The following is a 24,231-nucleotide window of genomic DNA, read 5'->3' as shown; positions in this document are numbered from 1 at the left end:
TTATTTAAAGTCCTTAATGGTGAGTGCCAAGTGAAAGAAACCTGGTGGTCTCAGTAGTAGTCTCAAATTCAGTGTCACATTCATTAATTTGGTTATGAAAGATGTTGTTTTGGCAAGCTTGAAGCTGTGATTTTCTTAGCTTCACACATGGATGAATCATTACTGATTATGTTAAAGTTCATTAATGAGCAGAAATGTGTGCCTTTGAGGTTTCAATCTTAATAGAATATAAGTAAATTTTTGAATTTGTTTGAAAAATAATGCATCATACCTATAATATTATATGTAATATAATCTATGCTAGTTTCTTCAGTCACATGATAAGCCAGCTGTAAAAAAAATGAGATATTTTATTTGTCATATATTTATGCTTGTACACCAGCAAAATAAAATGCATTTCTATGATTCCATCGCAATTTCAGTGAACAAATAGACAGCATTCCTTCCCAAAATGCCACCTGTAGTGTGTGTCATGACGCAAACATAGCACATATTTGGGGAGAGTTAAACATTTGTCTTTACTGAAATACTTAGAAACATAAAAAACAGCATAGAACAAATGTATCACTTAAAAAAAAAAATATTGAAAAAAAAAACATTTTTTAACAAAAACGTCACTTTCCTTCGATTTCTTCTCTGCAACATTCCTGGGTGCTTTCGGCACTCTGGTTTAGTTTATTTAGTTTTTTGGAGGTGAATTGGGAATAGGGAACTTGCTGCAGTGTTGCTTAAACACAGCACATTAAAAGTACATAGAACAAACATTTGGGCACCGAGTTTTATATACATTGGATCTCATGTATTCTGTAAAGGCATCCATTTCTTTTAATGCGTCTTTAGCATTACAACTTATTCTCAACCATGCGGGGCAACATCGTAACCCCCTATTCATCGTCTTTTGCCTGTCCACGTAGGCTACTGCCGGTATTTTGTGTCATTGTCAAGAGCAAACTGATGGATTAGAGTATGAACTAGGACAAAGCCAGAGACAGCCATAACAAGGGGAGAAAGAGAACGGCCAATACTTGAACAGCGGATCCATGAGCCTTTAGACAATACTTGTCTGATTTGGGCTTTTTGGAGCACTTTTTTTTCTTTCTGGTTGGTGCTATAGAAGGTTCCATATTGTCTAGCAGATCTGGGTTGATTTTGTCCAAGCTCTGGTCGAGGTTGTTGGACATGGTTCCCAAAGGGCCGTCATTGAGACTCTGCTTATTACGAGTGTCGTTTTTCGTTCGCTCCACCTCCCGAAACTTGGTCTTGGAGATGTTCTCTTTCTCTTTCAGGGGATTGTTGGTGATCTGTCGGCTGTTGTACGATGAAGGATCCGGGAGGGAATTACTGGAGATAATGGAGGATTTGTCGTTATCCGAAAGGCAACACCTGGGAATGCTTTCGCCAAGAGGATCGTCAAGCGAGAGGAACTTTCCAGAGCGTGCCTTGGTATTGAAGATACTGGTTTGAACCTGTGACGGGGAGTCCACGCATCCCTCCAAATCATCACTTTTCAGTCGCTTAAGGTCCTTTCCGGTTAGAGAAGTCGGAATGTGGCACTCCAGCTCAGAGCTGGACCCTTTGAAGCGCTTGAACCAGTCCCACAACGGCCTGGCTCGACAGTCACAAATCCATTGGTTTCCATTGAGTCTCAGGTACTGGAGGGACACCAGTGGGTTCATGGCCTCTCCTGTCAACATTGTGAGGTTGTTGAAAAAGAGAAACAAGGTGGTCAGCTTGCCCAGGTCATTGAAAGCCCGTTGTTGCACATGTATGATGCGGTTCTGGTGCAGGAGCAAACGGTCAAGGTTGGTGAGACCTCTCAACATGTGATCGGTCACCACCTTGATCTTGTTGTTATGTAAGAATAGGTGAGTTAGGTTGGCCAGGTCCAGGAAAGTGTCTTCGTGGAGCACCAGAAGGTTATTATCCTGCAGGTAGAGATACTGAAGCGAGAAGAGTCCTCTGAAAACTCCCACTGGGAGCTCGGACAGCCCGCACCTGTGCAGGTGAAGGGTATGCAGCTTGGTCAGTCCCCGAAACGCAGTGGGACTGATGATGCGAAGGTTGCTGTTGTCCCCAATGTCTAACTCTTCCAGTTTTTCCAATCCGTAAAAGGCCCCTGCCTCAATATGGCTGATGTTATTTGAGTACATCCACAAGACGGTGAGGTTATGCACTGAACTAAAGCTGGTCGATCGGACCACTGTCAGTTTGTTGCTCTGGAGGAATATTCGCTGGCTTCGGACAGGGATCTCTGTGGGAATGGAAAACAGACCCTGCTGTTGACAGGCCACAGTTGGCCTCGGCTCACTGTAGCACACACACTTTGCTGGGCAGCCGTTCATCATCGGCACCAGGTTAAGCCATAACACCAGGCAGAGGAGGCGACCACCTGTTGAGAAGAGACAAAAAGCCAAGGGGTCAGTTCGAGGTCAAGTCATCAGCTACTTAATTTGACAGGAGACATAATTTCATGTTTGCTGTTAAATCTGTTGATCTGCTGAACAAATTTTCATGAGCTGGAAAATGGGAATGTTTAACTGTGATCATGTAACACATTTTTTAAACACTTCTAATCAGCAAGGATGCATTAAATTGCTCAAAAGCGACATTAACAATGTTTAAAATATATATATATATATATATATATATATATATATGTATAAAAGATAAACAATAAACAGTTAAACAGTCTAACTTTCTATTTTCCAAAGACAAAGAATACTGAAAATAATACATCAGTTTCCACAAAAAAAAATATTAAGCAGCACAACTGATTTCTACATCCATAAGAAATTATTAGAATATATCTATATATATTTGATTTCCAAATTACAGATTCTGTATTATAGATATAAACATACCAAATGACAATATGACCCTACACACTGGAGTAATTGCTGCTGAAAATTCAGCTGTCATCAAAAGAATAAATTACATTCGAAATAAAACATATATCTTAAATTTCAATAATATTTCACAATATTATTTATATATATATATATATAATAAATAAATGCAGCCTTGATAAGCACAAGAGACGTCATTTTAAAAACGTTAATAAATCTTAACTTTTCCAGTTGCTTTGGAATGATAGATATTACAAAATTGAATAAATAAATAAATGAATAAATAAATGTATCAATTTACAAATCAATTTAAATAAAAATGTCTTAAAGCTACATTTGTAATGTACTGTATATAACATTAATATGGGTTAAACAAACTATGTATAAATGTTATAATAGAAACAGAATAATAAAAAGTAAATATAATTTATAATTTGCTTTGCTTTTAGTGATAACACAAAATGCATTTTTTCTTCGACAATATAAAATGCATTTTTATAAATAAATAATAATTAATATTTTAGTACATTGATTACAGTACATTTAATTTACATTTAATAATCAATGATATATAGCTTATCTGGGAAAAAAAAAAAAAGATGCGCATTGTAAAGGAAAGAAATATTACAGTAAATCTCTCCAGGAAATTACTTCACCTATATAAACAAAAGATTGTATTACAGCTTAAGACAGCATATATTTAATTCAGACACCACAACAAAATGTGCTCTTCTATACATCAAACAGCTCTAAAATGCCAGCTTGCACGACCTGTCTGTACTTGTGCCTGCATGAATGCTACCAGCAAATATTTGTGCCGCGGGATCCATTCCCATCCATCAGCCAACGCAAGCCAGGAAAGCCAATTGTGAGGACCGATAGATGAAACATTGGAGGGAGCCTTGAACAAAATTAGCTAGTGCTAATAGCAACGATGGAGCTTATCACATTCCTGCTTGGTGTAAGGGTTGACATTTAGTCAGTCCAGAGAAAGATAAGTGTGCTGTGGGTGTTTGATGCGTGGTTGGGTGAGACGGGGCCAGGGGGAGGACTTAGGATCTGAGTTTCATGGGAGTATGGTGAGTGTGAACATGCTTGAAGTGGTTCTGGTATGTTACAGATAAGATGGCCTCCTCTCATCTCTGATCTAAAGCCCAGTGGTGTGTGTGTGTGTGTTCGGATGAATGTTGCACAGATGTGTCTGAGGGTGGTTTTATCCACGTGAGGCACTCAGATAGGAGATGCTGTTTTTTTCTGTCATTCTTGAGGCCAGCCATTATGTAGGAGACCAGATGATAAAACACGACCGTCTATGAGATCTCTATCACACATCACTGAGAGATTGATGCAGGTAAATATTTATCTCTGGACAATTTGAGCTTCAGATGTCAACAGTTCTCAACACATGATACTTCTGAAGACCTCTGAGAATATCAACAAGAAAGATATATAGATTTAAATACAAAGAGAGAGAGAGAGAGAGAGAGAGAGATGATGAACCAATGGTAGATAGATAGATTCTTATGTCTTTTGTGTGTGTGTGTGTGTGTGTGTGTGTGTGTGTGTGTGTGTTTGTGTGTGTGTGTGTGTGTGTGTGTGTGTGTGTGAAACAATTTAAGAGCTGAATTAACATTGCTTTATATCCTGAAATGAAAAATAAATTAAATTAATATAAAACAAATCTGTGTTTTTGTGTTTTGTATACATATGATAACATACAGTAAGACCACGGACAAAGAAACAAACTGACAAATACAGTAAAACAAAGATACAAATGAAACGAACAGTGCTTTAATTTTTTCAGTCTATTAACATTATTGCTTAGGTAAATAATAGCCTACAAAAGAAATCTAATAAAGTAATCAAATGTAAATGAACACTGCAGTAGTTTTCACTGTATGAATTGATAGATTAATGCTTGTTAAAGCTAACGTTATTAAGATTGAGATCTGTAAGTGATTTTCTCTTTGTGTTTTTTGCTGTTCGATTAACATTGATGGCCCAAATGCCAGTCACTGCTGTCACTTTAAGACAAAATATACTGACATCGGATTTTCTCCCAACTGTTCACATCCACTTAAGACATAACTGTGTTTGATTGCTTGGATGTGCACCCGAAGCCCAAAGGGTAATTTGCATGTCTAGTTGGAGTCGGTATTGGATCGTGCGCAAACATTTCAGCCTGGGGGACAGCGTCTTTTGTGCGGATTATTGTGGTTTCAATGTTTTATTATCAAACATGTCAAACAATTTAGTAACAGTGAAGACACCATTTTACAACAGTCACTTACTGTGATAATCATGACGTTTAGTTTGGGTTTTAGGGAGGAACAAATGCGCACCACTGTTAAGGGAAGGAAGTTGCACTAAACGAAATGTGGCTAGTTTTTAATTTGTGTGTATATATATATATATATGTGTGTGTGTGTGTGTGTGTGTGTGTATATATATATATATATATATATATATATATATGACAAATATATAAGTATATACGTCAGAGCTTATCGATACTCCGGTTGTTCATAATTTAACCCTGGGGCCCACTTAATACCGGGTTTCGGTATCTATCCCTAGTAATAACTGGATGTCTTTGTCCAAATTAAGGATTTCCTTGCAAGTCAAAAGTTATTACTACTTCTCTGAGTAGTCTATCTATCTATCTATCTATCTATCTTGATGATGGACTGACAATAGCTCAAAATTTTGTGAACATTCAGCAACTGTTTTATCAACTGCCACGTTTACATAGTCAGACCCATGTGTGAGATTTTCCACATACACATATAGAAGGCAGAGGAGCATGTGGACGCTCCTGCACTGCTCCCTGAATTCTTCTCCATCCCTCAATCTTGCAGCTTGTTAAATGGAGCTTGCTTGAGGCTTGACAGCATCCCTGTGTTACACTTTCCCTCAAATATCCTCCCTCTCCCTCTCCCGCTCCTGTCATCTTCCACCAGTGAGCTGTCAGCCTTCCTCTCTGTCTTTCTGCTTCACAGTGCTTTTCTTTCACCCTCTCTGGCGCTAAAAATATTCCATTGCTGCGCTTTGAAATGTTAGGTTTCATGAATCTACCAGACCTCCTGTTTTATCTTCTAGTCATTAGCGGACTATCCCCACCCACACAATGCATGGCGGAGACCCGCTTTCAAAGCTCCCTTTTTTTCATCTGTAGCCGACCGTGCTAACCCTGTGGTTCCTTAGTGTCTTTCATCTGTTTAGTGCTGAGTAAAGCTACTCAAAATGTCATACACCATACTCCAATTATTTCAGTGTATTGTCTCGTCCCCTGGACAGTCACAGCCATGTCCTTTATTGCCGGGCGCCAAGGCCATTTGGCAAACATGGACTACATACGAGCACTCAATGTTTTTCTACCTTGTCTCCATCAGTATTCAGGTCATGCATCTCCTTTCTCTAATCTCAGTAAGGAGCCCCGCTTTGCCTTTTTATATTTCTGTTTTTCTCCTTCTCTGTCAAGGGGATGCGAGTATCCTGTCATGCCATCGAAACAACAGCCCATTTCATAACAACTTATTGGATTGCAGCCTACAGTCTATATAGTAGCATTCTCAAAATGTTTACCGACCTATTAGTTTGGCATTAGCTCTGGTATTTTTCTAAACTCAATAGAATCGCTCATAATAGCGGCAGCACTCCAGCCGACCACTTACTCATTTTGCAGAGAAGCCAAGCTGCATTCTAAAATGACGAGCTTATTAGCAGTGCACCGTTCAACGTGCTCAGGACCACCCTCTTGCTTACCTGACAAGCCAAATGGTGTTTTCAGCTTTGCATAAAATGCACTGATTGCTGCTAGTCTCTACACTTGTGTGAAAAGCTCTCATCCTGATATAAAAGACGCCACGGGATAGCGAATAAACCATTGATAATCAGGGAGGTGAAATCAAGGATACTTCTCCACTGTCTAATTTAATTATTTGTATTGAAAACAAAAGGAATACTGAATACTGAACAAGGATTGAGATAATTGTGCACAGAGAGAGAGGGAGAAAGAGAGAGAGAGAGAGGGAGAGTGGCAGGGGGGACAAGTGGCAATCCCTGACTTTTGCAGATTTGCATATGGAGAGCATGTAAACGACATTTACACTATTTTTATCTCAAACGTACAAGTGGTTTTGACAAGTAATAGCAGCCACTTTCTTGAGACCGACGGGGTGTTTTGGACATGGTGGATGGATTTAAACAAACTACTAACTCCAATTTGTTAGCTTTAATGCAATATAGCTCATCCTGCATGTTATTATACTTAACTAAAAATATCATATATATGTATTTTATGTATATTGTATTTTATGTATATATATATATATATAACAACATCTTCATAAAAACAAAATTTTGCAAAAAAATAAATAAATAAATAATAAAATAAATAAATGAATACTATGGAAGTCAGTTGCTACCATCAACTGTTTAGCTGATTAGCTGACTTCTTTGTCTTCAGCAGAAGAAAGAAACTAAACTCAAGGCTGAGTAAATGATGACAATTTTCATTTTTGGATGATCTATCCCTTTAGGGAAGTCGTGGCCTAATGGTTAGAGAGTCGGGCTTGCAATCAAAGGGTTGTGAGTTCAAGTCTCGGGCCGGCAGGAATTGTGGGTGGGGGGAGTGAATGTACACAGCTCTCAATACCACGACTTAGGTGCCCTTGAGCAAGGCACTGAACCCCCAACTGCTCCCCAGGTGCCGCAGCATAAATGGCTGCCCACTGCTCCGGGTGTGTGTTCACAGTGTGTGTGTGTGTGTGTGTGTTCACTGCTCTGTGTGTGTGCACTTCGGATGGGTTAAATGCAGAGCACGAATTCTGAGTATGGGTCACCATACTTGGCTGAATGTCACGTCACTTTAAATAACATTAGTTTATATTACTGACATAAATAATCCCTCAAATCATGTGACTTCAGTGTGATCAGTATTTTTTCTTTCTGGTTTTTCATTTTAAAAAATCCTTAAAACAAGATCATCTTGTTTAAGTACGGTACATACTAATTATTAATTATAAGTACTAGCTGTAATTTGGGATTTATAATCATTGTAATATTTTTGTGTATATATACTGCAGTGCAATGTGACTTGTGGGTGGGCAAACATTCACACAGAACTCCCTAGCAACACCATGACAACCACCCTGAAAACCTCACCAACTGTATAAAAATGCTTTGGCAACCAGCCGCCCTAGGACTGCATTGACAGGTTTTGCGGGCATTTGAGTTGCCGCCAATTCATTCCCTGTCAGCATCATTCTCTGCATCACATGAATGTATAGCATTACTCATTTCCATATAGTTGACATTAATTAGACTCATTACCTCTGAATAAACAAATGAGCAAAAGTGCCAACATCTTAATCACGGAGCTAAATATAAAAATAAATTCACCACATTTCAAGCCTCTTTAGCACCCACTGGTTCCGCTTCATTGTGAGCTTTCTGAAGGCCAATTAACTGCAGAATTAAAGTACCAATTAATATTGAGTGCCAAGTTTAGATGTAGAGAGAAGGAGAAAAAAAAATGTGATCGAGACTTTTTGTTAACTGTTGAAGTACAGCACTAGACACCACATTTGAGTGAAATGATCAATTTTAGAGATTGGAGTGAATACCTGGATAAAGATTTTATTACTTTTGTTAATTAAAAATAGCAATACAATTTATTATCAAAATGTATGCTACTTTCATTTCTAATGTTGAAGAAAGAGCTCCACTCATAAGGTTAATCAAAATTTTGTGCCAAAAACAGTCATCCAATGAAAAATATACATTTGCCTAATATTCAACTTAATCTGTATTTTGGCACATTTAATCTTGTTTTCTAGAAAAAAAGCTTTACATTAACTTGAGAAGCAAAATGACAAAGCTATTTTCAAAAATGTATCTTGAATAAATTATCTCTTTAAATTTTTTTCTTAGTTTTAAAAAACAAACAAACTTTAGTGAGGTTAACATGTTTACTTGAAAAACATATTTCTAATGAGGTAAGACAATAACTTATATAATATTATTACACGCAAGTAAATATGTGTTGTTTAGACATTTTTAATCAGATGGAAAGCCAGCCCCCCCCCCCAAAAAAAAAGAATTAAGAACAGTCATAGTCATAGACGTGAAACGTCATCACGCTGAACAGTTAAACTCATTTTAATTTGTGAAATTATCATGATGAACAGAATGTGTAAGAATCATAAACTTTTGTTGGTCAGAGAGTTTTTTTTCTACAATAATCCAAAATATTATATCCTATTGGGTTTTGTCAAGGGAACCAGTGTGATGCAAAGTTCATAGTTGGCCTAAAAAATATAAGATATGACATGATCATACAAACTGTTCAGAGCAGATAAAGAGCTACACACACAGCCAGAAACAGCACTTGTGGGATGAACGGTTCAGGAATAACAGTACCTATCCAGCATTCTCCTCAGTGTGAATGGATGGACCAAGTTTCTAAACACCTGGTAGGCATTATTGACCTGTAACCCCAGACGGTCATGAGTTCAAACGGATCCGCCTCTAGTTCCTCTACATCTGATCATGAACCGCAGCAGCAGTGTTGGTGTGGATGTAGGTGTTGTAGCTGATGGCAGGCTCTTTTCTCTCAGCTCTTCTCAATACTTTTGCTAATTGCTACTTTTTCCTCCTTGCGGCAAAATCCATAATATAATCTCACCTCCTTTGTCTGCTTTTCCCTTTTCTCATTTGACTTTGTTCTGAATTCATTTGGACTCTTTTCTGATGCCATTGCGACCTGTCTGAGTGACTATTACATCAGTCATAGAACTTATCAATCTGGTGTAAGAAAGCCAGAGGTTGAGAAGTAGATTTTTTTTGGAGTAATATAAAAAAGCCTACAAGACAGCTGCTTCAAGCTCATGTGAAATATTACAATTTAAAATAACTGCTTTATATTTTCATATACACTGTATTAAAATGTTCTTTATTAATGTGATGCAAAGCTGAATATATATATATATATATATATATATATATATATATATATATATATATATATATATATATAATTAAATGCTTCTTTATTGAATAAAAAAGTATTAATTTATTTAGAAAAAAAATAATACAAATAAAATCATCTCAGTGCACCAAGCAAGCCAGGGAATAAATAAATAAATCAATTTTTCCCTAAACATGTAGACATACTGTCTAATCATGAAGACATTCAATATATTTAACACACATCCTCTAGACATAAAAGATTAGGACACCAGAAAAAGATAAAGGACAGAGGAGATATTGTGTGAGAGTAAAGGTGACAGAGGTGAAAGGTGTTGGGACAGAAATGTGAAGATGGATGGTCAAGGAGAACAGATGCCCGAGCTTTCTGCAGGAACATTGAGCATGAGCTGTGGAATGCAGATGATTTTATTGATGCTGGAGCAAAGCGAAGCAGATCAGGACTTATTTGTGTCTGCCATCTGTATCACATGCTCTAAGATTGCCAGATGGTTCATGAATAACAGAGAATCAAGCAGGTTGCGTAAAAATAAATAAAGAATCACACACAGACCCTTTGGTTTACTATTGAAGCCAGAAACATACTTTGAAAGTTCGCAAATGCAACCATAAATCTTTGGCCAACACAATCCCATTATACAAAAGTAAAAAAAAATTTTTTTCTAAAAGCAGCTTAGAGAACTATAAATAAGCCATTTTAGGTTGATTTTCCTTATCTCCAGATTTAATATACAAATATTTACAATGGAAGACCATAATCTTTTTTTTATTTTATTTAGTTTGGGGTCATAAGAAGAATACTCTTATGCTCACCAAGGCTGCATTTATTTGTTTATAAATACAGTAAAATCAACAATATTATGAAATATTATTACAATTCAAAATAAGCATTTTCTATTTGAATATAATTTAAAATCTAAGTTATTCCTGTGATGCAAAAATGCATTTTCAGCATTATTAATCCAGTCTTCTGTGTCACATGATCCTTCAGATATCATCATAATATGCTGTTTTGCTGCTCAAGAAACATTTGTTATTATTCTTATTATCATTAAACTTTAAAAAAAAGTTGTGTCTTATATAACTCTGGATTTTTCTAGGATTCTTGAATATAAAGTTTAAAAGAACAGCATTTGTTTGAAATAGACATTTTTGGTAACATTATACAGTAAATGTTTCTACTATCACTTTTGATTTATTTAATGTGTCCTTGCTAAATATAAATATTCATTTCTATAACATTATGACACATTTAAAAACAAACAATCATTAATTTGAGCTCAGTAGCTAATATTTGTTCTCATACCAGACTGTGTTTCAGAGCGGAGACTGCTTTATTTAAGTGATGGATTTTCAATGAAGGCAAAGTGAGTGAGTGAGGTTTCAGGTCTATAACACTTGACCCAATCTGATTAGTATATCAAACATATTAATAGTCTGAATCTATATGACAACCCTTTCCAGCTCTCTCCTTTTCTCATCCTCCCACCCATGCGATGCACATTTCTTGCTAACTATTATGATTTCCCAGCCCATTTCTCACAAGCCCACATGCTCCACCTGGAATATAAGCCAAAATAAACACAAACACAACTATAATCATATTATATTCAAAACTGTTCCCAAAGCTTCAAGTCAGCATAGTCATAACTAATAGTTTTAATACTCAGAGATTAGTATTGTACCTGAGAGAGCCTATATTGCATGCAATCTGCATCTCTGCAGAATCAGAGCCATAAACCATTAATAGCTCCTTGCTAATGCTAGCTGTTGTTTTACTACTATTTTTGTAGTATTATAGTTTTTTAGTAATATTTTGAAATAGCTTTTGCTTATACTTTGTTATAATTTTTTTATTTTTGTTATGTGCTTTTTTCATTTTTATAAATGAGTAGTTATTTAGGTTACATTTCAGTTTTAAATTTTATTAGTTGTAGTGCTTCAACTTAAACTAAACGAAAATTAAAAAATGTTGCTTTGGCAACTTACTGAAACAAGTTTTTAATCTCATATTTACATTTTATTTTATTTCAGATTTATTACAGTTAACAAAAACATTTGAATCGTTTTAACAAAGGTAACAATAATAACCCTGATTTCTATTCAGAAGAAGGTAGTTCGTTATCATTCTAAACATTTTAAACATGTATTATAAAAGATGAGCCATCAATATTTTTGGACAGTTTTCCTAGAAGAAAAGATTATACATTTCTAACATTTTGTTAACTTTTATATATCACTACCACAGTTTTATTTTAGTATTATTTATGTACTATTATATTATTTATTATACTATTTATTTATCATGCCATATATTTTTTATAGTAATTTTAGAATTTTTATTTTTTATACATTTCTATTTATTTATTTGTTTGTTTATCCATTCATTTATTTATTTAGCAACTTATTTTGTGTGTGTGTGTGTATATATATATATATATATATATATATATATATATATATATATGCTTTCATATATCAATAATCTAGTACTCTTAACTATTTTTAAATACATTTTATCATGCCTAAATCTATTATGCTGAACATATTTTTACTCAAATCAGTATCAGATTCTGTCTTGACCAAATGGTTCCATGCTAAAGTAGAAAGTGGGTTTTGAGGCATATGAGTTTTGATTTTTGGTTTCAAATCAAATTTATTCATCTTTAACGTCATGCTATATTAGTACATAAACCAGAGCGGGGTGGTGAGCCATACATTTCAGATACCTCAGATCCAGCATATTTACTCCACTACAAAGACACATTTAGTTTCAGATAGCTAACCCTGTGGACAGATCTGTCAAAATAAAAAACACTCTTTTTCTCCTGCGCTCCCATGAAAAAAACATTCAGTGGCGTTCCAGACACGCCGCTTTCATCACAATGTAAACAATTTATTTTCTTCGAGTCGATACGAGCTGGAAATCCCCCAACTTCAGTGAGACTGACAGTGGCATCTTTAAGGTGCCTAACTTAATGAGATCCTGGACTTGCGGGTAAACATGCTAATTCAGTTTTGGGTGGCAAAGTGATTCGAAATGCAGTCTAGAGTAAAAACATCTGCGAGTTTAAACAGTTGCACATTGGAAGCAAATTGAAAATTGGCTCAGCGGACAAAGTGCTGTCATTCATTCAGGCTTTTCTCACCCAATATATAAACATGCACATGTTCGTGCTGGAAGTGATTTGCGCACCATTCATTATAATGGGAAAATGATTCAATGCAACAAAATTTGACACTCCTAGAAGGCAGCGTGTTTCTCTGAGGATTTAATCATGATTAGATAACTGAGGACGGGCTGTGATCTAAAGAGAGCCATCAACTGGCCATTATCTTGAGTACACACACAACACTTTGATCCAAATAAATGGCTGAAAGGTGGCTCTAGCTGAAAATGGAGGACAGGACAGAGAAATTAAGATAAATTGTTTGCTTGTTAGGCTCATTTTAATAAATATATATGTTCATTTTATTCTGTAGTCAGCAATAATTTCTGTCCTCATCTCCCACACTGAAGTCATCACAGAGTATTCCTTGTTAGTACATTTATTATTGAGATCATAACCCACAGTTCATATAGTAACAGGCCATGTGGTGTAGCTTCTACCTAGAGACCAGTAAAACCTATTAAACAGGCCCTTTTTTACACTCTTGTAGCATTCAATTTTTAATGAGTCAAGGTTTCTTGCAGCAAACACAGTCATTTTTGTTTTGTTTTTTCACAAGCTTTTTTTTTATCTTGGAATTAAACATGCCAGGAACTTATTATGAATCGTTATCTAATTATTTTTTAGGTTTTTTGCATTTAAAATGATGTTAATCCCTCCCTTCGAACCACCTGCCATTTAGACATTTTTTAACTCTAATCAGTTCCTGATGACATTCTTGTATTCCTTGTTGAATATCTTTTCTATGGAAGCTTATTGCTGCCATGGAATAAAAATATGATACAAGGCAACTGCAAGTTTTTCACAATTCAGGCTTTTATTCCTGAGTTGTGAGTTATTGTGCATTTTTACTCTGAAGTTTTATCTAAAAATTCTGATTTTTCTTTTTTGTCATCATAATTCTGCATGTGAATACATTATGTTCAGGTGTCAAAACCTTCAGGAGAAGATGGGACGTAAACTCAGAATTCTGAGGAAAAAGAGTCAGAATTGCGAGAGATAAACACAGAACTGTGAAATGAAAGTCAGAATTACGAGACACAAACTCAAAATTCTGAGAAAAAAGTAAGAATTGTGAGATATTAACTCAGAATTGCAAGATATATAAACTTTTAAATTCTGAAACTTTTTTTATAAACTCCAAATTCTGAATTCTGAGGAAAAAAGTCAGAATTTCTCTTGTAAATATGTCACATAATGTATATAAAATATTGCAAATGTTCACTTTAATGTGACATCAATGTGAGTGTTACATTGAAAATGTTAGATTATGTCTATATAGTACATCACACCCTATTTCAAAAGCGCTAATCTCGTTTCCTATAATGAGTTCCCATTAACTTTCCAAGTCATTAGATGCTCTTTCACTGGATGCAGCAAACGAACAGTGCTTGGTCACACATGTACTATATAAAACATATTTCACATCATTACCCTTTTTTAACCTTCTTTTCATCCTGTACTAGAATGTTAATGACCACAGTGATAAGATTTCACTTGCTGTGTCCACCCGTAGCAGTCAGACTAACACAAGACTCAACGAGCTCTCACATTTCAATGAACTCATGGATAAAAACAGCTGAATGGCACCGTGGAGCTGTCAACTGTCAATATTGAGCTCCTGAGATTAAGTGTTTGAATGGGAGCGTCTCGCTGTCTCGCTCTGTGGTCAGCTGTAGGTCAGATGATATGGCTCAGATTCTTCACAGACACAACACCGTATAGATGTGCAATACAACCTTGCTTTTCTACAGTTTAGTGAAAAGCATCAGTTCTGGAGATACAAGTGTTTCTTCAGAAAACGCAACTGTTGTTCTTTTGTGTCTAATTGTGGTGCTTTAAAACATGACAGTTTATTTTGTGTCCTTGCGATAAAACAATGCATTTGTCCCTTGTTCTACATGCTCAAAATCAACCGCACCATGTAAATTTGTGAACAAAACAGGTTTACATTTCTCCAGCATTTAAAATAGCTTGCATCACAGTCGTACTAAAATACACAAACAAAAAAGGCTTTTCTTAAAGCCATGCTGGCATTTTATCATTCTGTCAGTTTTTAACATGGGCGTACATTATGTAACTCACGCAACTGGATAATCCATATTCTGCCAGCGGAGACCCAGTTTCTCTGCTCTCTGTAGGAGGAAGTAGGGTGCATGACTTTTCCATGACTTTGCATGTAATGACACATCTGGCCGATATGTCAAGTGTCACTGCTCAGGCTGTATTTCATAAGAGGAGCTAGAAAATAAAAGATAAACACTGGGAATCCAGACTGACACTTACAAGCTGATAGAAAATGTTAGAGAGAGAAAATCTAGTCTCAAATGCAGTGGTTTGCATTATCATCTTTTCAAAAAGCATTTATATATGTTTGAAAGCATGAAACGATCTAAGGCTTCTCTTTCCTCTTAACAGAAAATGCCAACCCATATGAAAGAGAAATCATGAATGAGATCTATTTAATATTTCAGCAGTTTCTCCTAGCTGTCAATGAGATGAAATTGAGAGCAAATGATTTTTTCTCCTGATAAAAAAGTAATCTCATGTCTTCTTTAGAACAGTCTGAGATCACAAGTAAGATATCAATCTGAACTCAAACATTTCTCAAATTCATCCATAACTAATTAATCTAAACTACACGATACTAAAACAATTCTACAGCTCTATACTCTGATACATCTGAGCAATAAAATTGCCTTCTTAAAAACCTAATTTATAAAATCATAAACATATATATATATATATATAATTAAAAATACATTTCCAATCTTAAAATGTATTATGGGTAAATGGGATACTACTTCTTCTGTGTAAACACACCATAACCTGTGTAACATTTATTGTATTAAAGTTTAATAAAGAATAAGCCTTTAACTATTCAACAAACATTATATACTGACACAAAATTTCCAGAAAAGTCATAGGAGTTGACAGTAAGTAGAGAGCATTAATCTATGGAATGATATTGCGGACTTTATTCAAAAGGCATTGCAAATTGTATTTGCAGTTGCGTTTTCAATTTGTGGACGCATAAAATGTGACATACGCAAACGCAAATGCAAATCGCGCATTACCGTTTTCATTTTCGATTAAGTGAACGCACAGTGTCTGCCAAATTTAAAATGGAAATGCAAAGTCCGTTTGCAATTGTGTTTCCCATATCTTACGAGCTATGAGCCTGTCATATTTAAATAGCAATATTAATTACCACATTTGCCTTTTCACTCTCTCTGCACTGTGCATGTAAACTGCCAAAACTCAAATGGAATCGCAATACCTTTTGCATTTGAATTTCCAACGTCTACACGGAAACCTGTCAATCAAGTGACAGGGGTGGGGCCATTTTATTGGGCGTGTTTGCATTGGGAAGTGACGATCGTACTAAAATGTACCATGTTTTTACTAGGGTAAATATGAGTTAACGATAGTGTTTATAATTAAGCCACAGTAGCCACAAATGTACAGTTGTCTGAGACGTTATGAAATGTTCTTTAACATCATGAACCATAAAATGTAGTCAGTGTTCTGCTATTGTTTATTTTCATAATAGGAAAACACAGGCCACAAGTTTAACACAGTCACATTTCCTTGATTCAGCAGTTGCACGATGTAAAGCCGAGAGTCCTGTCTTGAATCTAGAGATCTGGTTTTGATTCAGTGTAGTTTGGTAGCTCAGTGGTTAGTGACTGTCATCTCTCATGCCATACTATCTTTTAGCGCGTGTTCGAAACCCGGGCCAACACAGACGTTCTTTATTTTTTTGTTTATCCTACTAACTTCAGCCACTGATTTCGGACTTGCATCCTCAGTAGTTCAGACTTTGTGCATTCGACTCGGGAGTGTGATGTCTGCGAGGACGCAGGTCCGGTAATTCTGCAAACAGCAGCGTACTTGATAACATGTCAGCTCGCCTTGACTACTGCAATTGTCCTCACTGTATGATCGCCCGTTTGGCGGCTGAAGTTAGTAGGATAAACAAAAAAATAAAGAACGTCTGTGTTGGCCCGGGTTTCGAACACGCGCTAAAAGACAGTATGCCGTGAGAGATGACAGTCACTAAGCACTGAGCTACCAAGCTACACTGAATCAGCATCAGATCTTTAGATTCAAGACAGGACTCTCGGGTTTACATCGTGCAGCTGCTGAATCAAGGAAATGTGACCGTGTTAACTTGTGGCCTGTGTTTACCTATTATGAAAATAAACAATAGCAGAACACTGACTACATTTTATGGTTCATGATGTTAAAGAACATTTCATAACGTCTCAGACAACTGTACATTTGTGGCTACTGTGGCTTAATTATAAACACTATCGTTAACTCATATTTACCCTAGTAAAAACATGGTACATTTTAGTACGATCGTCACTTCCCAATGCAAACACGTCAAAAAAAAGGGCCCCACCCCTGTCACTTGATTGACAGGTTTCCGTGTAGACGTTGGAAATTCAAAGGCAAAAGGTATTGCGATTCCATTTGAGTTTTGGCAGTTTACATGCACAGTGCAGAGAGAGTGAAAAGGCAAATGTGGTAATTAATATTGCTATTTAAATATGACAGGCTCATAGCTCGTAAGATATGGGAAACACAATTGCAAACGGACTTTGCATTTCCATTTTAAATTTGGCAGACACTGTGCGTTCACTTAATCGAAAATGAAAACGGTAATGCGCGATTTGCATTTGCGTTTGGATTATGTCACATTTTATGCGTCCACAAATTGAAAATGCAATTGCAAATACAATTTGCAATTCCTTTTGAATAAAGTCCGCAATATCATTCCATATTAATCACATATGCAGCGCTATTAGGAATTCAGCGGGTATAAAAGCACATTCATTGCATACTGTAATGATTTAAACCATCATATTCATCCGGAAGAAGGAGGCGGGAACCGGCGGACAATCAAAAACATTTTAATAACAAAATAAACACAAAAACAGCGCACCAGCCCCTCACGGACGACTGGTGCGCGCAAATAAAACCCAAAACACAACTAAAAGCCCAGGCCTGGTCCTCTCTCGTCCTTCACTGTCGTCGCTCCAGTTTTATATCCTTCCATCTCCTCCATGGGCCTCGAGACCGGTGGGTCGAACAGGTGTAGTTCATCTCCAATCACTCCCCCGGCCTCGCTCCCATGTCCCTCGGCCCCGCCCCACTCGTCACATACCCCCATCGCCCCTCGCAGGCCGGGGGGTACTCCCAAGACTGCGCTCTACTCCCCCCCCCTCCCTCCGGGGGGGCCGCTCACGGGGACCTGCGGGAACCTGGGGGTAGGACAGACGAGGCGAGAGAAAAGGAGATGGAAGGAGGAGCGACAGAGACGAGAGAAGGGAGAGAGGGAAAAAAAAAAAAAAAAATTCCGGTTCCCAGACGCACCGCTGCTCGGCCCTCCACCAGCTGGGCGATCTCCTCCGCGGTGCCTGGCGGTGGCACTGGACGGCCCTCGGCGGACGGCCCTCGGCGGACGGCACGACACTCCTCCGCCGCCCGGTGGACGGCGACGGCTCCTCCGGTTTTGGGCAGCCGGCAGGAGTCCCCCGTTCCCTGCTCCTCCCCGTTCCGGCGGATGGCAGCAGGCTCCGGCCACCTGGCGAACGGCGCCGACTCCTCCGCTCCCTCACGGACGGCAGCCGTCTCTCCACATCGTGGGCGGCCGGTAGCGAGCTCGCCCGTCCCCGGCAACTCGCTCCAGCCCACCGCCTCGAGCGTCCATGGCGGCACACTCCTCGCCAGCTCGATGGCACCGCGGATTCACCACAGCGGCGAGGGATCTTCAGCAGCGCGTCCCTCCTTCTCCCGGGCTTCGGCACCACTGTAATGAATTAAACCTTTGTATTCATCCGGAAGAAGAAGGCGGGAACCGGCGGACAATCAAAAACATTTTAATAACAAAATAAACACAAAAACAGCGCACCAGCCCCTCACGGACGACTGGTGCGCGCAAATAAAACCCAAAACACAACTAAAAGCCCAGGCCTGGTCCTCTCTCGTCCTTCACTGTCGTCGCTCCAGTTTTATATCCTTCCATCTCCTCCATGGGCCTCGAGACCGGTGGGTCGAACAGGTGTAGTTCATCTCCAATCACTCCCCCGGCCTCGCTCCCATGTCCCTCGGCCCCGCCCCACTCGTCACACATACATTCAGTGTTATTTAACAGCAGAAGAGTATATTCTCTTGTTAACACACTCTGAGGATTTGTAGCTGCCTCGAACTTCATATTTACCAGTATTAAAGGTTTTTTTCATTCAAAATGTACTTTGTTAATTTAATTCTTTGTTTGGAGGGCTGCAAAATGTAATGATGATTTTGCATTGTTTCCATGCTCTATTTATAGCATTCCACCTTAAAAAAATTTTTTTGCAGTGTATTGCAAATATATACTGTGCATAGTATGCATGTAATGCCCAGATGACCTTCTAGATTTCCTAAAGTGTGCAGTCTACAAAACAGCACACTGTATCCTACAATGCAATGCACACAACCTGACCTTGCACATTCAGTGTAACAAATGATCTGAAAGTAATACCATCCACTATTATTAAGGGTCAAGTCTTGTTAGCATCAAAAGTGCGCCCCTGCTGGTAGATGTAGCTGTAACTACAACATCAAATTAAGTTCCTCTTCAGGAACTCGAGCTGCATCGAGAACGAATGGGGAACGCATCCAGCGTGACGTCTCTGAATAACGTGTATAATCAGTCCAATGGAAGGGCGAGACGTCATAGGCGGGTGACGTCAGAGACCAGGAAGCATAAAAGCATGAGCGGCAAAGCCGGTAATCAGCCTTGTGTCTTCAGCAAGCGCTCTGTGTGTGTGTGTGTCAGTCGCTATCTGTTTGTGAGTCTTATTTAGTGTCGTTTGTCCACTGGAAAACTCCATTGTCAAAGCTTCAATCAAGAGAAGTTTTGGGCGAGAGCAGGCAGCGTTCAGGCTGTGTGTTTTCCCTGCCAAAAAAAAAAAATGTAGGGACACACGCAGCTCGTGTGTTGCCTGCTTGAGAGTGAAACGCGCAGTGTCAGCCTGAGGGAGTTGACGGCTGCGATGCGAGCCTTTGCTTCACTCTCAGAAGGCTCTCTTTGAGAAGAACGCTTTCACTGGTGTTTCTCGCGGTGCCCGCCCCGCTTTCGCCGAGGCAGAGCGGTGGTTGTGCTCGCGGGATTCGCTTTCGGATCTGCTGGAAGGAATGTAAGACGGGCAAGTCCCTATCTTCTTTCTTAGCCACCAGATCTGGCGCACGCACTCGGGGGTCGGAAGCCCGCGTTTGCGGTACTTTCTCCCCGATGAGAGGACACGGAGCGCTGCCTGTCTTTCTCTGAGGAGATTGATGTGGAAAGGCGTCGATGAGCTCGCCAGTTGCACAAGCACCAGTCACACAAGCATATTATGCCTAATATTAACATAAGCAGCATTAATGAAGAGTGGAGCTTGCGCAGTCAGCTCTCGGGGGGCTGATTGTGCTTTTCTCGCTGTTAAGGTGATGCTGAGGCACGGTGGCGACCACGATAGCAGGAATCGCACATGATCTGGCGAACAAGTTGGAGACGGCTCGTCCTATCTCCACCCGTGTTCACTAGATCTAGAGCTCGTTCTCGAGGCTTGGAAACCAGCACTGCAGTTTCTTTGCCCTCTGAGACAGCTCGCTGCTGCTGCTGCATGCTCTCTCGCCGGGCAAACTCCGAGGAGTGTGTCCGTGCATGCGATCTTGCAGTTGCGGTCGCGCTGTTGCTGAGGCACGCCGGTGACCGCGATCGCGGGAATCGCACATGATCTGGCGAGCGGGTTGGAGACGGCTCATCCTATCTCCACCCGTGTTCACTAGATCTAGAGCTCGTTCTCGAGGCTTGGAAACCAGCGCTGCGATTTCCTCGTCCTCGGAGGCACTGCAGCATCCATCTTTCTCTGAGGAGATTGATGTTGTGTGTGTGACTGAGTAGCATAAAATAATATATATATATATATATATATATATATATATATATATATATATATATATATATATAAAATAAAAAAGACATGCGCGCTGCCGAGACAATGCATGTATTACATTGTTTCATTTTTATGTGAGTTTTTTTCTACACCAGAGTGTATTACATTGTTTCATTTTTATGTGAGTTTTTTTTTCTACACCAGACCATGTTGACTACTCTGGTTGTTGACTACATTTAATTCTAAGGAATAAAATGACATATTTATCTGACTATGTGGAGTTAGATGTACAGGGGCTCTAGGGATGTAATTTCTTGTGTAAGAACACGTGTGTACCGCTCTTCCTCTGAGGAGGTTGAGGCGGTCAGGGGCTGCTGGGCAGAGCAGTCCCAACCGTGTTCCAGCCCCTCGTGCCGGGGGTGTCACTTTTGTACTCCGCAGACGCTAGAGTCAGAGTGGCGCTCCCAGGCCGAAGGCTTCTAGTGGAAAGCAGTTCTACGGACCGTTGTTTTTGCTGGATAGCCTTCATCATAACGTCCTGACGCCTAAGGCCTAGGACGTTTTGAGGGCCAGCTCCCTCTGGGGAAGAGTGGTGTACACCGCATTACACGGTGCCCGTCTCTCCTCAGTGCCCTCAGGAGATCGTTCTGCCAACCCTGCCGGTGTTCCAGGGCACAGCGATCTCCGGCGAGCGCTTCTCTCAGTTACCGCCTGGAAACGTAGTGGTGCTGAGAGGCTCGCTCCCTCTACAGAGGTCTCTAGAACAGCTAGTACCGTCGTCCCCTGCCGGTCCGCCACTTCAGGGCACCGAGCTAGTGGCTCTAGGCGCACCATAGGCCAGTCTCGCGAGATTGGTTCCCTTAGGAGGTCACATGGCGTGGTGGGAGCCCCTGCCAAGTGTACTTCATGGGGTCCTGCCCCGTGCAGGCTCTGGTCTAGTCTTCCTAGCAGACGATGTGGGTCTGAGGACCGTCGTTTTTAGGAGACCTAAGCTACGAGAGTCCTGATGCTGCGGCTCAGGACCTCGGAGTGCAGGCCCGTCTGGGGAAGAGCGGTGTACACCGCATTACACGGTGCCCGTCTCTCCTCAGTGCCTTCAGGAGATTGATCTGCCAACCCTGCCGTTGTTCCAGGGCACAGCGGTCTCCAGCAAGCACTTTTCTCAGTTACCGCCCAGAAACGTAGCGGTGCTAAGAGGCTCGCGACCTCCTGGGAGGTTTCCATAGCAGCTAGTTCGGCCATCTCCTGCCGGTGCACCGCTTCAGGGCACCGGGCTAATTGCTTTGATGCCACTAGAGATCAGTCTTGAGAGGCTGATTCCCTTAGTAGACTTTTTTGCAGCGTGAAAACTACTGCCAAATGTGTCTCAGTGGGTCCTGCACACTGTAGTGAGAGGCCACAGAATCCAGTTCTGGTGGGCCCCAAGCAGGCTCTGGTAATGGAACAGAAGTAGACTCTCTCTGAGGACGGAGACCATCGAGGTGGTCCCTCCTTGGGTTGCAGAGTCTGGGTCCTACAGCCGGTAATTCACTGTTCTGAGGAAGGATGAGGTGTTGTGTCCTTTTCTAGATCTGTGCTTTTTGAACCGCTCAGTCAGGGGACTGAAGTTTAGCACGCCTGCATAGGCCAAGTCCGAGGACTGGTGTGTCACGATCTATCAAAAGATGCACTTATCTCCATCCTTCTTCATCGGAAGTTCCTGAGGTTTGCTTTTGGGGGCAAAAGCCAACCAATACGGATCTTCCACTGGCCTTGCACTCTCACCCCACACTTTCATGACTCAACCACATTGACAATTGGTTGATATCAGCTCAATCTGAGCAGATGACGGTTCGGCACCGAGGTGTCGTTCTCGCTTACGTGAAAGAGCTGGGGTTAAGACTTAACGCTAAGAAAAGTGTGCTTTCTCCAGTTCAGAGAACCACTTATCTGGGCATGGTGTGGGATTTGACCATGATGCAGGCACATATGTCACCTGCTCGGATCGAGTCGATCCTCACTGCAGTCGCGAGAGTGAGAGAAGGCCGGTCACTCACTGTCAAGCAGTCACGGAGATTGCTGGGTCTGATGGCAGCTGCTGCGTCCAACGAGAAAACTATTGGCCTGCTGTACATGAGACCCCTACAGTGGTGGCTCAAGACCAAGGGGTTCTCCCTGAGGGGAAACCCACTTTGCATGCTAAAGGTCACGCGGCGCTGCCTACGTGCCTTGGATACTGTATGTGGAGGATGCCTTGGTTCTTGTCTCAGGGCCCGGTGCTGGGAGCTCTTTGTCGCCACGTGATGCTAGCAATGGACGCGTCCCTCACTGGCTGGGGTGCGGTCATGAGTGGCCACCCTGCCTGCGGTCTGTGGAGTGGTCGCCATCTGACATGGCACATCAACTGCCTGGAGATGCTGGCCGTGCTTTGTGCACTTCGTTATTTTCTCCCAGACCTTAGAGGTCACCATGTGTTGGTGCGCACCGACAACACAGCGGTGGTCTCTTACATCAACCACCAAGGAGGTCTGCACTCACGCTGTTTATACAACTAGCGTACCAGATCATTGTGTGGGCCCAGGACGAATTCCTCTCACTCAGAGCAGTTCACATTACTGGGCATCTTAATATGGGAGCAGACATCCTGTTGAGGCAGGGGCCGAGGCCCGGGGAATGGCAGAGTTGGAGAGGTTGGCCAGACTCGGGTGGATCTGTTTGCGACTCGAGAGACATCGCACTGTCCCCTCTGGCTTCCTCTGACTCATCCAGCTCCACTGGGGCTGGACGCCATGGTACAGACATGGTCAAGGCTTCATCCGTACATTTTTCCCCCGATTGCTCTGCTCTCGGGAGTTCTGGAGAGAGTGCGCCAGGACGGAGTCCGGCTGCTGTTAGTAGCCCCGTTCTGGACGGGCCGGGTATGGTTCCTGGGCCTGATTTCTCTTTTTGACGGCACTCCATGGGAGGTTCCCGTCAGGAGAGATCTCCTCTCGCAGGCGGAGGGTGCGCCCCCGCATGGAGCTTAGAGGCTGTAGGTGTTGTCTCTGAGGAGGCACAACTCTTAGCTTCCGGTCTCTCAACCGAGGTTGTAAGACCGTTCTCCAATCCAGAGCTCCCTCAATGAGGAAACTGTATGCCTTGAAGTGGAAGCTTTTCACTTCCTGGTGCGGAGACCGCCAGCTTGACCCAGTTAACTGGGTGGTACAGTGCTGGAGTTCCTGCAGGCTCTCCGCGGGTCTACGTGGCGGCCATGGTGGCCTACCGCACCCCTCTCGGTGGCCAGTCAGTGGGCAGAAACCCTCTGGTTACATGTTT

At 40.7% G+C, this 24,231-nt stretch overlaps 1 protein-coding gene across 1 annotated transcript in view; it reads right to left on the bottom strand.

Moving 5' to 3' along the window:
• Nucleotides 1–688: 688 nt before the first annotated feature.
• Nucleotides 689–24,231, bottom strand: part of LOC132140006 (reticulon-4 receptor-like) — a 108,375-nt gene continuing 84,832 nt past the window's right edge. The window contains exon 2 of the mRNA XM_059548757.1: nucleotides 689–2,389. Coding sequence (XP_059404740.1) covers nucleotides 972–2,389 — 1,418 coding nt within the window. The 3' untranslated portion in view covers nucleotides 689–971. The remainder of the gene's footprint in view (nucleotides 2,390–24,231) is intronic.

The sequence above is a fragment of the Carassius carassius genome, chromosome 4 (assembly GCF_963082965.1).
Source record: "Carassius carassius chromosome 4, fCarCar2.1, whole genome shotgun sequence".
Classification (NCBI taxonomy): domain Eukaryota; kingdom Metazoa; phylum Chordata; class Actinopteri; order Cypriniformes; family Cyprinidae; genus Carassius; species Carassius carassius.
Note: the sequence above shows the minus strand (reverse complement) of the source record. Positions and strands in the feature narration are given on the sequence as shown.